A 13,879-nucleotide genomic window follows, 5' to 3' on the forward strand; every position below is an offset into this window, starting at 1 on the left:
CAAGGCTTCCAACCACGGACGGTTCCTTTTGAAGGAGAATGCTATAAGGTCTCCGAAGGTCCATCCTTGAAGGAGAACTCTCCAAGGATGGAACTCTCAATGAGCAGTCCAAGGCTTCCAACCACAGACGGTTCTTTTTCAAGGAGAACGCTACAAGGTCTCCAAAGGTCCATCCTTGAAGGAGAACTATCCCAAGGACTGAACTCTCAATGCGCAGTCCAAGGATTTCAACCACAGATGGTTCCTTTTGAGGGAGAACACTACAAGGTGTCCAAAGGTCCATCCTTGAAGGAGAACTCTCCAAGGACTGAACTCTCAATGAGCAGTCCAACCACAGATGGTTCCTTTTGAAGGAGAACACTACAAAGTCTCCAAGGGTCCACTCATGGACTGTTGCTTTTGAAGGAGAACTCTCCAATGACTGAATTCTCAATGAGCAGTCCAAGATTTCCAACCACAGATAGTTCCTTTTGAAGGAGAACGCTGCAAGGTCTCCAAGGGTCCACACATGGACAGTTGCTTTTGAAGGAGAACTCTCCAAGGACTGAACTCTCAATGAGTATCCAAGGTTTCCAACCACATATGGTTCCTTTTGAAGGAGAACGCTGCAAGGTCTCCAAGGGTCCACTCATGGACAGTTGTTTTGAAGGAGAACTCTCCAAGGACTGAACTCTCAATGAGCAGTCTAAGGTTTCCAACCACATATGGTTCCTTTTGAAGGAAAACGCTGTAAGGTCTCCAAGGGTCCACACATGGACAGTTGCTTTTGAAGGAGAACTCTCCAAGGACTGAACTCTCAATGAGTATCCAAGGTTTCCAAAGACATATGGTTCCTTTTGAAGGAAAATGCTGCAAGGTCTCCAAGGGTCCACTCATGGATGGTTGCTTTTGAAGGAGAACTCTCCAAGTACTAAACTCTCAATGAGCAATCCAAGATTTCCAACGACATATGGTTCCTTTTGAAGGAGAACGCTGTAAGGTCTCCAAGGGTCCACTCATGGATGGTTGCTTTTGAAGGAGACCTCTCCAAGTACTAAACTCTCAATGAGCAATCCAAGATTTCCAACGACATATGGTTCCTTTTGAAGGTGAACGCTGCAAGGTCTCCAAGGGTCCACTCATGGAGAGTTGCTTTTGAAGGAGAACTCTCCAAGGGCTGATATCTCCAAGGTTTCCATACATGGATCGTTCTTTTGGAAGGGAACCTTTCTGAGGTCCTGCAGCCTGTTTCAGAATAGGTTTCCAACACAGGTAGGTCTTTTTGAAGAAGACCTCTCCAAGATGAGAATGGATTTGCAACTGTGGGTCATCTCTTGGAGAAAGCTCTCCAAGATGCTTAAAATGACCTTCCTGTCGACCACAGTAACCACTTCATTACAGGGTCTTCACAAGCATCGTAGGACACTTGCAGCACAGTTGATGTATGGAGCCTATGCTGCCCATCCCATGATGCACCCTCACGTAGATAGATCAACTGTGGTGCAAGCATCCTATGATGTTCTGCCCACAACATGGGAGGCTTCCTGAGTTCTATAGGAAGCAGTGGAGCCATCACATGTGGGGAAGTCACATCATTGCGGGCAATGTTGGGTATTTATTTATTTATTTATCGTGTCATCCGCAACCAGAACATTGTATTACCTTTCTAACAGAGCAAAACAAACACACAGATAAAAAAACAAAACACAAATTTTGCAAACTTGGTAGCTGATTAAATGTCCTTTGACCAGTATCTGGCCACTTGGAGTGCCTCTGGTGTTGCCACAAGAAGGTCCTCCATTGTGCATGTGGCAGGGCTCAGGTTGCATTCCACAGGTGGTCAGTGGTTTGCTCTTCTCCACACTCGCATGCCAAGGATCCAACTTTGTAGCCCCTGCCCCAGGGGAGCGTGCTTGCTCCATCCATATTCAACATCTACGCAAATGACCAGCCACTGCCAGAAGGGAAAGAGAGTTTCATCTATGCTGATGATCGTGCCATCACCGCTCAAGCAGGGAGCTTTGAGATGGTTGAACAGAAGCTCTCCGAAGCTCTAGGTGCTCTAACTGCCTATTACAGGGGAAACCAGCTGATCCCTAATCCATCTAAAACACAGACATGTGCCTAGTTTCACCTTAAGAACAGAGAAGCATCCCGAGCTCTGAGGGTGACGTGGGAAGGAATCCCACTGGAGCATTGCAGCGCACTCAAATACCTGGGAGTCACTCTGGACCATTCTCTGACCTACAAGAAGCACTGCCTGAACATCAGACAAAAAGTGGGTGCTAGAAACAATATCATACGAAAGCTGACTGGCACAACCTGGGGATCACAACCAGACACAGTGAAGACATCTGCCCTTGCGCTGTGCTACTCTGCTGCTGAGTACGCATGCCCAGTGTGGAACACAACTCACCACACTAAAACAGTGGATGTGGCTCTTAATGAGACATGCTGCATTATCACAGGGTGTCTGCGCCCTCCACCACTGGAGAAATTACACTGCTTAGCTGGTATTGCACCACCTGACATCCACCGGGAAGTAGCAGCCAATAGTGAAAGGACCAAGGCAGAGACATCTCCAGCTCATCCCTTGTTTGGGTATCAGCCAGCACGTCAATGACTTAAATCAAGACATAGGTTTCTTAGATCTACAGAGACACTTGCTGGAACACCTCAGCAAGCGAGAGTCCAAAAGTGGCAGGCACAAACCCAGCACCTCAACCAATGGCTGATACCAGATGAGAGATTCCCCCCTGGGCACAGAGAAGACTTGGAAGGCGCTGAACAGACTGCGCTCTGGCACCACGAGATGCAGAGCCAACCTCCAGAAATGTTGGGTATGAGCCAACGTGATTGTCCCACTGCCCCACAGTTTCACCACAGAAGTTGATGTGATGAGGTCGTAAGTCAGAACAGTATTTAAGGAGCGGATTGTTTGGTTGGCCCTAATTGGTCCACCCACTCTATGGCTCCTCCCCCTTTCCTCCCATCACCCCTGGCAGCCCCGCTCCCCGCCTCCTGTTACCTTACCGAGCGTGACTTCCGACTGCATGGACATGGAGAGAGCTGGGTGCTTGACCTCGCAACTGAAGAGGGCCTCATTGTCTATCTGGGGGTTGAGCGTCCACATGAGGATGGCCCGCACTTCCACGGTGCCGTCGCTGATGGGGATGTGGGTGTGGTGGAAGTAGTAGACGGGCTCCATGTTCTGGATCCAGCGGGGGAACTCCCGGCTCACCACAGTCTCTGGCATGACCTCGGTGGCTGGGCTGAACAAGAGTCCCTGCTCCGGGGTGAGGCCCTTGGAGGGCTGCTCGGTGGAGGGCCTGCCGCCCCGCTCTTCCCCGTTCAGCAGGGAGAGCGAGCGGTGCATCTTGGTATCGTCCGCCTCGCGGAAGAGGTTGCGGGAGGAGCGGGCCTCTTGCAAGCCGGCGGCGTTGAGGGGGGGCTCCATGAGCGGGACCACCTCTATCAATTCCCCGTCCCGCTTGAAATACACCTGCGGAGAGGGAAAGAACAGTCAACAGATAGCAAAAAAAGAGAGACTTCGGACATAGAACAAAGAGCGAAACATCCCTCTCTTTCCGGCTCAAGGTGGAAGAGTAACCATTCTCGGAGAAAGGACTTCTAAACCAGGCAAGAATTATATCATGTAACAAAATTTGGAAAATGTTCTGTTTCTGGTTTGAAAGTGTTGTTTCAAAGTTCTCTGCTTGAGCGGTGATGGCACAATCGTCAACATAGATGAAACTATTAGGCTTCAGTAACCACGGAAAAATTTGGTTCTAAACTCGTTTTGTTTTTAGGGGGCCCTTGCGTTTCGTTTTTTTAAAGAATTCCAAAATTTTCCTTTTAAAAATTTCAAAATATATGAAATTTCGTAAAATTACGAATCGATTCGTTAATGGCGGATGCGATTGCGCAATATGCTAAAAAAACCCCTCCAAATGGGACAGGGGGAACTTCTGAAGCTTCCCTCTCCCTCTGTTGTTGACTGTTGGTGTGATAAAACAAACAACAACTATATTATTATTATTATTATTATTATTATTATTATTATTATTATTATTATAATATTATATTATATTGGTGTATATTATATTATAATATTATAATATTATATTATTGTATATTATATTATATTATTATATATTATATTATATTATTATATTATATTACTTTATATTATAATATTATTATATTATATTATAATATACAATTATAGTATATTATAATAATAATATAGTAATATAATATATAATATATATTATATTATTATATTATTATATTATTATATTATTATATTATATTATAATTGTATTTTATATTATATTATATTATATTATATTATATTATATTATATTATATTATATTATATACTAGCTGTACCTGGCAACGCATTCCTGTGGCATAGAGTGAGGGTATGAAAAATAAAGTAATGAGAAATTTTGGGGCAAGAAGGATGCCAGGAGAAAGAGGAGGGAGGGGGGGGGGAATGTGGGATTTGCCAGCCGGAAGGAAGGAAGGAAAGAAGGAAAGAAGGAAGGAAAGAAGGAAGGAAGGAAGGAAAGAAGAAGAAGGAAGGAAGGAAGGAAGGAAGGAAGGAAAGAAGGAAGGAAAGAAGGAAAGAAGGAAGGAAGGAAGGAAAGAAGGAAGGAAAGAAGGAAGGAAGGAAAGAAGGAAAGAAGGAAGGAAGGAAAGAAGGAAGGAAGGAAGGAAGGAAGGAAGGAAAGAAGGAAGGAAGGAAGGAAGGAAGGAAGGAAGGAAGGAAGGAAGGAAGGAAAGAAGGAAAGAAGGAAAGAAGGAAAGAAGGAAAGAAGGAAAGAAGGAAAGAAGGAAAGAAGGAAGGAAAGAAGGAAGGAAGGAAAGAAGAAGAAGGAAGGAAGGAAGGAAGGAAGGAAGGAAGGAAGGAAGGAAGGAAGGAAGGAAGGAAGGAAGGAAGGTAGCCCAGTGCAGCCCGGAGTGAGGCAAGAAGAAGCATGAGGAAAGAGGAGGGAAGCAGCAGAGCAAAGGGACCGGAAGTGGGGTAAATGCGAGATTGTAAAACTTGCACCAGACATACGAAAATAATTACGAAATAATTACGAAAATTGGAAAAATTGTTTCGATTCTTAATTACTCCTCACACTATTCCTGCATGGCTCAATATTGGATCGTAAGCTAATTTAAATACGAATTAATAACGAATAACGAAATTAACGAACTGGATCGCCCAAGCCTAGAAACTATGTCTAAATGTGCATTCAGTAGTTCTGACATGACTGGACTTAACTGAGGGTTTCCATCGTGCTCTAGCACTTCCTAACCAATGTTCCGATGTTCATTGGTGAGCACACTGATGCCCATTGCACACTGAATCATGAAGGATCAGTCATCTATACATATCATGCATATACTGATAGAAGTCCTGTAAACAGTCATATGTAGCAATGACTGATGAATAAACCTCCAAATGAATTTGAATGAAAGGCAGAGCTCAAGTGAGCTTGTTCAAGCTGGTGAGCTACTATACAAGGTCAGCGGCTGTGTTATAAAATCTCTGTAACTGTCACCAAGACTCTGCCTGGTCCCACAACCACGTCTTTACCTTCCTCCTGAAGGACAGGAGGGATGTTGATGCCCTAATTTCCCCCGGGAGTGAGTTCCACAGGTGAGGGGCCACCACTGAGAAGGCCCTGCTCCTCGTCCACACCAGCCTCACTTGTGATAGCGGTGGGGTTGAGAGCAGGGCCTCTCCAGATGATCTCAAATTCCGGGGTGGGACGTAGAGGGAGATAGGTTCGGACAGATACACTGGTCCGAAGCAGGGCTATAAAGTCTCTGTAACTGTGACCAAGACTCTGTAGTGTTTCAGGGATTGGATCTAACCGCTTGCCTTGGAGACAGTCTGTCAAGTGTGCTTGCTCAAGCTCAAGTGTGCTTGTTCAAGCTGGTGAGCTACTATACAAGGTCCGAGGCTGTGTTATAAAATCTCTGTAACTGTGACCAAGACTCTGCAGTGCTTCAGGGATTGGATCTAACTGCTTGCTTTGAAGACAGTCTGTCAAGGCCTGAGGCTGGGTTATAAAATCTCTGTAACTGTGACCAAGACTCTGTAGTGTTTCAGGGATTGGATCTAACCGCTTGCCTTGAAGACAGTCTGTCAAGGTCCGAGGCAGGGCTATAAAATCTCTGCAAACGGTGACCAAGACTCTGCAGTGTTTCGGGGATTGGATATAACAGTCTGTCAAGTGTGCTTGTTGATGCTCAAGTGTGTGTGTCCAAGCTGGTGAGCTGCTATACAAGGTAAGAAGCTGGGCTATAAAATCTCTGCAAACTGTGACCAAGACTCTGCAGTGTTTTAGGGATTGGATCTAACCGCTTGCCTTGAAGACAGTCTGTCAAAGTCTGAGGCTGGGCTATAAAATCTCTGTAACTGTGACCAAGACTCTGCAGTGTTTTGGGGATTAGATCTAACCGCTTGTCTTGAAGACAGTCTGTCAAAGTCCGAGGCTGGGCTATAAAATCTCTGCGAATTGTGACCAAGACGCTGCAGTGTTTCAGGGATTGGGTCTAACCGCTTGCCTTGAAGACAGTCTGTCAAAGTCTGACGTTGGGCTATAAAATCTCTGCGAACTGTGAACAAGACTGCAGTGTTTTGGGGATTGGATCTAACCGCTTGCCTTGAAGACAGTCTGTCAAAGTCCGAGGCTGGGCTATAAAATCTCTGCGAACTGTAACTAAGACTCTGCAGTGTTTCAGGGATTGGATCTAACCACTTGCCTTGGAGACAGTCTGTCAAATGTGCTTGTTCATGCTCAAGTGTGCGTGTTCAAGCTGGTGAGCTATTATACAAGGCCCGAGGCAGGGCTATAAAATCTCTGCAAACTGTGACCAAGACTATGCAGTGTTTCAGGGATTGGATTTAACCGCTTGCCTTGAAGACAGTCTGTCAAGGTCCGAGGCTGGGCTATAAAATCTCTGCAAACTGTGACCAAGACTCTGGGCTATAAAATCTCTGCAAACTGTGACCAAGACTCTGCAGTGTTTCAGGGATTGGGTCTAACCGCTTGCCTTGAAGACAGTCTGTCAAGTGTTCTTGATCAAGCTGAAGTGTGCTTGTTCAAGCTGGTGAGCTGCTGTCCAAGGTCAGAAGCTGGGCTATAAAATCTCTGTAACGGTGACCAAGACTATGCAGTGTTTCAGAGACTGGATCTAACCGCTTGCCTTGAAGACAGTCTGTCAAGGTCCGAGGCTGGGCTATAAAGTCTCTGCAAACTGGGACCAAGACTCTGCAGTGTTTTGGGGATTGGATCAAACCGCTTGCCTTGAAGACAGTCTGTCAAGTGTTCTTGTTCAAGCTGAAGTGTGTGTGTTCAAGCTGGTGAGCTGCTGTCCAAGGTCAGAAGCTGGGCTATAAAATCTCTGTAACGGTGACCAAGACTCTGCAGTGTTTCAGGGATTGGAGCTAACCGCTTGCCTTAAAGACAGTCTGTCAAGGTCCGAGGCTGGGCTATAAAATCTCTGTAACGGTGACCAAGACTCTGCAGTGCTTCAGGAATTGGATTTAACCGCTTGCCTTGAAGACAGTCTGCCAAAGTCCGAGGTTGGGCTATAAAATCTCTGCGAACTGTGACCAAGACTCTGCAATGTTTCAGGGGTTGAATCTAACTGCTTGCCTTGAAGACAGTATTTCAAAGTCCGAGGCTGGGCTATATAATCTCTGTAACGGTGACCAAGACTCTGTAGTGCTTCAGGAATTGGATCTAACTGCTTGCCTTGAAGACAGTCTGTCAAGGTCCGAGGCTGGGCTATAAAGTCTCTGCAAACTGTGACCAAGACTCTGCAGTGTTTCAGGGATTGGATCTAACTGCTTGCCTTGGAGACAGTCTGTCAAGTGTGCTTGTTCAAGCTCAAGTGTGCATGTTCAAGCTGGTGAGCTACTATACAAGGTCCGAGGCTGTGTTATAAAATCTCTGTAACTGTGACCAAGACTCTGCAGTGTTTTGGGGATTGGATCTAGCCACTTGCCTTGAAGACAGTGTTTCAAAGTCCGAGGCTGGGCTATATAATCTCTGTAATGGTGACCAAGACTCTGTAGTGCTTCAGGGATTGGATCTAAGCGCTTGCCTTGGAGACAGTCTGTCAAAGTCTGGGTTATAAAATCTCTGTGAACTATGACCAAGACTCTGTGGTGTTTCGGGGATTGGTTCTAACAGCTTGCCTTGAAGACAGTCTGTCAAGGTCCAAGGCAGGGCTATAAAATCTCTGTAATGGTGACCAAGACTCTGTAGCGTTTCAGGGATTGGATCTATCCGCTTGCCTTGGAGACAGTCTGTCCCTTCAAGCAGCTATGGCAGGCCGTGAGAGGATTACGTTCATGTGACTACCAAACAGGGGTGTTGTGCATATTTTACTCTTCCGCCCCTGTGACAGGGACAACATCAAGCGTATCTAAATATGCGTATGGCGGTTCTCAGTTGGTGAGAATCTGCACCATTTGCACACTGCAAGAGAGATGCCCCTGTGCATGCCAAAAATACTCTACGTGCCTCTATCTGCAAAGCCAGGAGGACGATTTGCAGATGCGATGCCTGTTCAAAAAAAAATAAAATCCTATTTTTGAACGTCTCTCTCTGAAGCGAAGATTGTATTCTGTTTCCAAAAGCGCCTTTCAAGCCCTTGATGTCACGGCGGAGCGAAACGGCCCCGGGAATGTTTGCAGATAAGTCTTTGGGGAAGGGGAGGAATAATTTCCATTTTTTTAAATGCTTCAAACATCTGAATGAATAAGCAGAAATAATTTGCCGGGTGCTTAGAACTTCGGCCTCCGAGCACATCTCTCCTGGGTATTTGTCTAAAACGGATCCACCGGGGAAAACGGGATTTAGAGAGAGAAAAACGGGCCTAGAGGGAGAAGCAACTCAAGAAGAAACCAGTCCAACGTCCGGACCGAGGAGAGGGATTCGTTGCTCCAAACATCCATTGCAAAGCATCGGGAGAAAAGCAAAGAATACATCTCATCTTTGTAGATGGGGAATCATGGTGGAATGAAGGACAACCCAAGGTTTATCCCATATATTTATGGGGCTACCTATAGGTCAATGTCCCCTGTCTTTATGGGGCTACCAATAGGATTGAAGCCAACATCTCACATCTTTATGGGCTACTTATAGGATTCAAGTCAATGTCCCATATCTTTATGGGGCTACCCATAGATTCAAGTCAATGTTCCATATCTTTATGGGGAGACCTATAGATTCATGCCAATGTTCCATATCTTTATGGGGCTACCTATAGGGTTCATGCCAATGTCCTATATCTTTGTGGAGTGACCAATAGGATTCAAGCCAACTTCCCATGTTTTTATAGGGCTACCTATAGGATTCAAACCAACACCCTATATCTTTATGGGGCTACCTATAGGATCCAGGTCAATGTCTCTTGTCTTTATGGGTCTACCTATAGGATTCAGGTAAATGTCCTTTGTCTTTATGGGGCTACCTATAGGATTCGAGTCAATGTTCCATATATTAAGACGCTACCTATAGATCCAATTCAATGTCCCATATATTTATGGGGTTCCCTATAGGATTCAAGCCAACATCTCGCGTCTTTACGGGGCTACCTATAGGATTCAAGTCAATGTCCCTTGTCTTTATGGGGCTACCTATAGGATTCAGGTCAATGTCCCTTGTCTTTATGGGGCTACCTATAGGATTTAAGTCAATGTCCCTTGCCTTTATGGGGCTACCTATAGGATTCAGGTCAATGTCCCTTGTCTTTATGAGGCTATCTATAGGATTCAGGTTAAAGTCCCTTGTCTTTATGGGGCTACCTATAGGATTCAAGTCAATGTTCCATATATTAAGAGGCTACCTATAGATTCAATTCAATGTCCCATATCTTTATGGGGTTACCTATAGGATTCAGGTCAATGTCCCTTGTCTTTATGGGGCTATCTATAGGATTCAAGTCAATGTCCCTTGTCTTTATGGGACTACCTATAGGATTCAAGTCAATGCCCCTTGTCTTTATGGGGCTACCTATAGGATTCAAGTCAATGTCCCTTGCCTTTATGGGGCTACCTATAGGATTCAGGTCAATGTCCCTTGTCTTTATGGGGCTATCTATAGGATTCAGGTTAAAGTCCCTTGTCTTTATGGGGCTACCTATAGGATTCAAGTCAATGTTCCATATATTAAGAGGCTACCTATAGATTCAATTCAATGTCCCATATCTTTATGGGGTTACCTATAGGATTCAAGCCAACATTTCACATCTTTATGGGCTACCTATAGGATTCAAGTCAATGTTCCATATCTTTAGAGGCTACCAATAGGATTCAGGGCAATGTCCCATGTCTTTATGGGGCTACCTATAGGATTCAAGTCAATGTTCCATATCTTTAGAGGCTACCCATAGATTCAAGTCACCGTCCCATGTCTTTATGGGGCTACCTATAGGATTCAAGTCAATGTCCCATGTCTTTATGGGGCTACCTATAGGATTCAAGTCAATGTCCCATATCTTTATGGGGCTACCTGTAAGATTCAGGGCAACATCCCATATCTTTATGGGGCTACCTATAGGGTTCAAGTCAACACCCCATACCTTTATGGAGCTACCAATAAGATTCAAGGCAACATCCTATGTCTTTATGGGGCTACCTATAGGAGTCAATGTCCCACATCTTTATGGAGCCACCAATAGGACTCAACATCTCATATCTTTATGGGGTTACCTATAGGATTCAGGGCAATGTCATATCTTTATTGGGTTACCTATAGGAATCAATCCAATATCCCTTGTCTTTATGGGGCTACCAATAGAATTGAAGCCAACATCTCATGTCTTTATAGGGCTACCTATAGGATTCAAACCAACGTCCCATATCTTTATGGGGCTACCTATAGGGTTCAAGTCAACACCCCATATCTTTATGGAACTACCAATAAGATTCAAGGCAACATCCTATGTTTTTATGGGCTACCTATAGGTGTCAATGTCCCACATCTTTATGGAGCCACCAATAGGACTCAACATCCCATATCTTTATCAGGTTACCTATACAATTCAAGCCAATCTCCTATGTCTTTATGGGGCTACCTATAGAATTCAAACCAACATCCCATATCTTTATGGGGCTACCTATAGGATTCAGGCCAACATCCCATATCTTTATGGGGCTACCTATAGGATTCCGGCCAACATCCCATATTTTTATGGGGCTACCTATAGGATTCAGGCCAATATCTCTTATGCTGATGGAGCTACCTGTAGGGTTCAAGCCAACATCCCATGTCTTTATGGGGATACTTATAGGATTCAAGCCAACCAAACTTACCATTGGGGCAGGCTTCCCACCGGAGACAATGCAGACCAAAGTGAAGTTCTGGGCCTGGTAGCGGCTGAAAGGGGCCGGTGTGTCGGCAGCGATTACGGAGATTGAAGTCGGAGGAGCTAGAGAGAGATGGAAAAGAAGAGAAGAGGTTGTAACGTTAGCGTCAACATTACGATCTGTCAAATGTCCCCCTCATGATTTCCAGTTAAAAGGTCCTAGATGGGCCACTGAGTTGCCCAAGTTGGAGAACTCCTTGACAAGATGGATCTCTTAGAACTTCCATCTCTCCATTTCTAGGATCCTAAGTGACAAAGGCGCTCCAGAGTCCCAACCTGATGATGAAGTCCTCCCGTGCTCTCCACGAGGGATGTCTGACCCTTACGTTTGTGTGTGTTTATGTACTCTGTGCTCCCTCGCCCCAAGGGATCCCTCCTCAGACCGTGTGGTTTTAGTTGTCCCCAGCGGACAGCTTCAACTGAACCGGCACCTCCTTAAGCGCCGAGAAATGCAGATCCAGCAAACACAGATAAATCAAGGCTTGGCACTCTCTCCTCTGCAAAAGAGCCGCTTGTTCCCTGTGGTGATCGCACACAAAGGTAATGGGGTTGAAAATGGATGGGGGGGGGGGGGGAGGTGGAAGCTAGGCAGCGGGAGGAAGCAGGAAGGAAGGAAGGAAGGATGGGAGGGAAGGAGAGGGAGAGAAGGAAGGCTAGCAAAGAACAGGAATAACCTCAGACGCTCTCCCAGCTTCATATGGAAGCAATGGCCAACTTCCTCTGAAAGAACATCCTGGCTCCAAGGTTGGACTAGAAAGACCAGGGTTTGCATCCATGTCCAACCATGGAAACCAACCCTATGACCTTGGAGAAGTCATCTTCCCTTAGACTCAAAGGAAGGAAGGATGGAAAGAAAGAAGAGCTAGCAAGAGATAGGAAAGAAGGATGGATGGGTGGATGGATGGATGAGCTAGCAAGATATGGGAAAGAAGGATGGATGGATGGATGGAAGAGCTAGCAAGAGTTAGGAAAGAAGGATGGATGGATCGATGGATGGATGGAAGAGCTAGCAAGAGATAGGAAAGAAGGCTGGATGGATGGGTGGATGGATGGATGGAAGAGCTAGCAAGAGATAGAAAAGAAGGATGGATGGGTGGATGGATGGACGGATGGACGGAAGAGCTGGTAAGAGATAGGAAAAAAGGATGGATGGATGGATGGAAGAGCTAGCAAGAGATAGGAAAGAAGGATGGATGGATGGTTGGACGGAAGAGCTGGCAAGAGTTAGGAAAGAAGGATGGATGGATAGGTGGATGGAAGAGCTAGCAAGAGATAGGAAAAAAAGGATGGACGGATGGGTGGATGGATGGGTGGATGGATGGATGAAAGAGCTAGCAAGAGATAGAAAAGAAGGATGGATGGATGAGTGGATGGTTGGATGGATGGACGAAAGAGCTAGCAAGAGATAGAAAATAAGGATGGATGGGTGGATGGATGGATGGAAGAGCTAGCAAGACATAGAAAAGAAGGATGGATGGATGGATGGATCGATGGTTGGATGGAAGGAAGGATGGATAGATAGAAGAGCTAGCAAGAAATAGGAAGGAAGGAAGGGCTAGCAAGAGATAGGCAAGAGGAATGGATGGAAGGAAGTAAGTTATGCAACTAGCCGGTATTGCACCACCTGATATCCACAGGGCAGTAGCAGACAGCAATGAAAGGACAAGCCACTGACATCTCCGGCCCATCCTCTGTTTGGATATCAGCCAGCAAGCCAACTCCTTAAATCAAGAAACAGCTTCCTAAGATCCACAGAGATACTCGAAGGAACACCTCAGCAAGCAAGAGTCCAAAAGTGGCAGGCTAAAACCTGAAAGCTCAATCAATGGCTGATACCAGATGAGAAACTCCCTCCTGGACACACAAAAGACTGGGCAACTTGGAAGGTGCTGAACACCATGAGATGCAGCAATGGGGCCACAAAGTGGAGTCCACACCAGGCAAGTGCGGAGAAGATCAAACCACAAACCGCTGACTACAATGCACAATGGAGAACCTTCTCACAGCGACACCAGAGCTTCTGGCCAAAGGATATGGAGATATTTTGACCCAGTTGGGTCTCTTGTTGGCTTGCTCTTACAACTAGGAACGCCATTTTTGTTTTGATGCCATTTTTGGGCACGAAAATGGACCGAAGGGTCTGTAAACTATAAAGCGACTTCGTAAACGATAACCTGAGCGTATAGACTCAAGTATAACGTTTCTCGGAGTCCTTCTGAGCTCACATAATTCGTCTTTCTCTCGGATGGCCCCCCAAACGTCAATCCTTCATCTCATCATATCTCTCCTCCGAAGACAGATTCCGCTTCCTCGCCCCGCTCCGCCCCGTGCATAAATGGGAAGCAAATCCCAAACTCGAGGATCATATATCTGCGTCACGGCGAAAGAAAGATGGACAGCAACGGAAGGGAAGAGAAATGGTCCCGAGGAGAATTTGGAGGAGAGAGATGAGCGGAGGAGATAAATGGAGGGAGAAGGAGTTATGGCAAAGTGGAGGGGAAATATTGACGCCGATGCC

General features: G+C 45.7%; 1 protein-coding gene across 1 annotated transcript in view; it reads right to left on the reverse strand.

Moving 5' to 3' along the window:
- The window catches only part of IGSF21 (immunoglobin superfamily member 21), a 251,962-nt gene that overhangs the window by 25,649 nt on the left and 212,434 nt on the right, over window positions 1-13,879 (reverse strand). The window contains exons 5-6 of the mRNA XM_067472731.1: window positions 11,309-11,424; window positions 3,013-3,481 (exon numbers count right to left, since the gene is read on the reverse strand). Of these exons, the coding sequence (XP_067328832.1) occupies window positions 3,013-3,481; window positions 11,309-11,424 (585 nt within the window). The remainder of the gene's footprint in view (window positions 1-3,012; window positions 3,482-11,308; window positions 11,425-13,879) is intronic.

The sequence above is a fragment of the Anolis sagrei genome, chromosome 13, assembly GCF_037176765.1.
Source record: "Anolis sagrei isolate rAnoSag1 chromosome 13, rAnoSag1.mat, whole genome shotgun sequence".
In the NCBI taxonomy this organism is placed as follows: Eukaryota; Metazoa; Chordata; class Lepidosauria; order Squamata; family Dactyloidae; genus Anolis; species Anolis sagrei.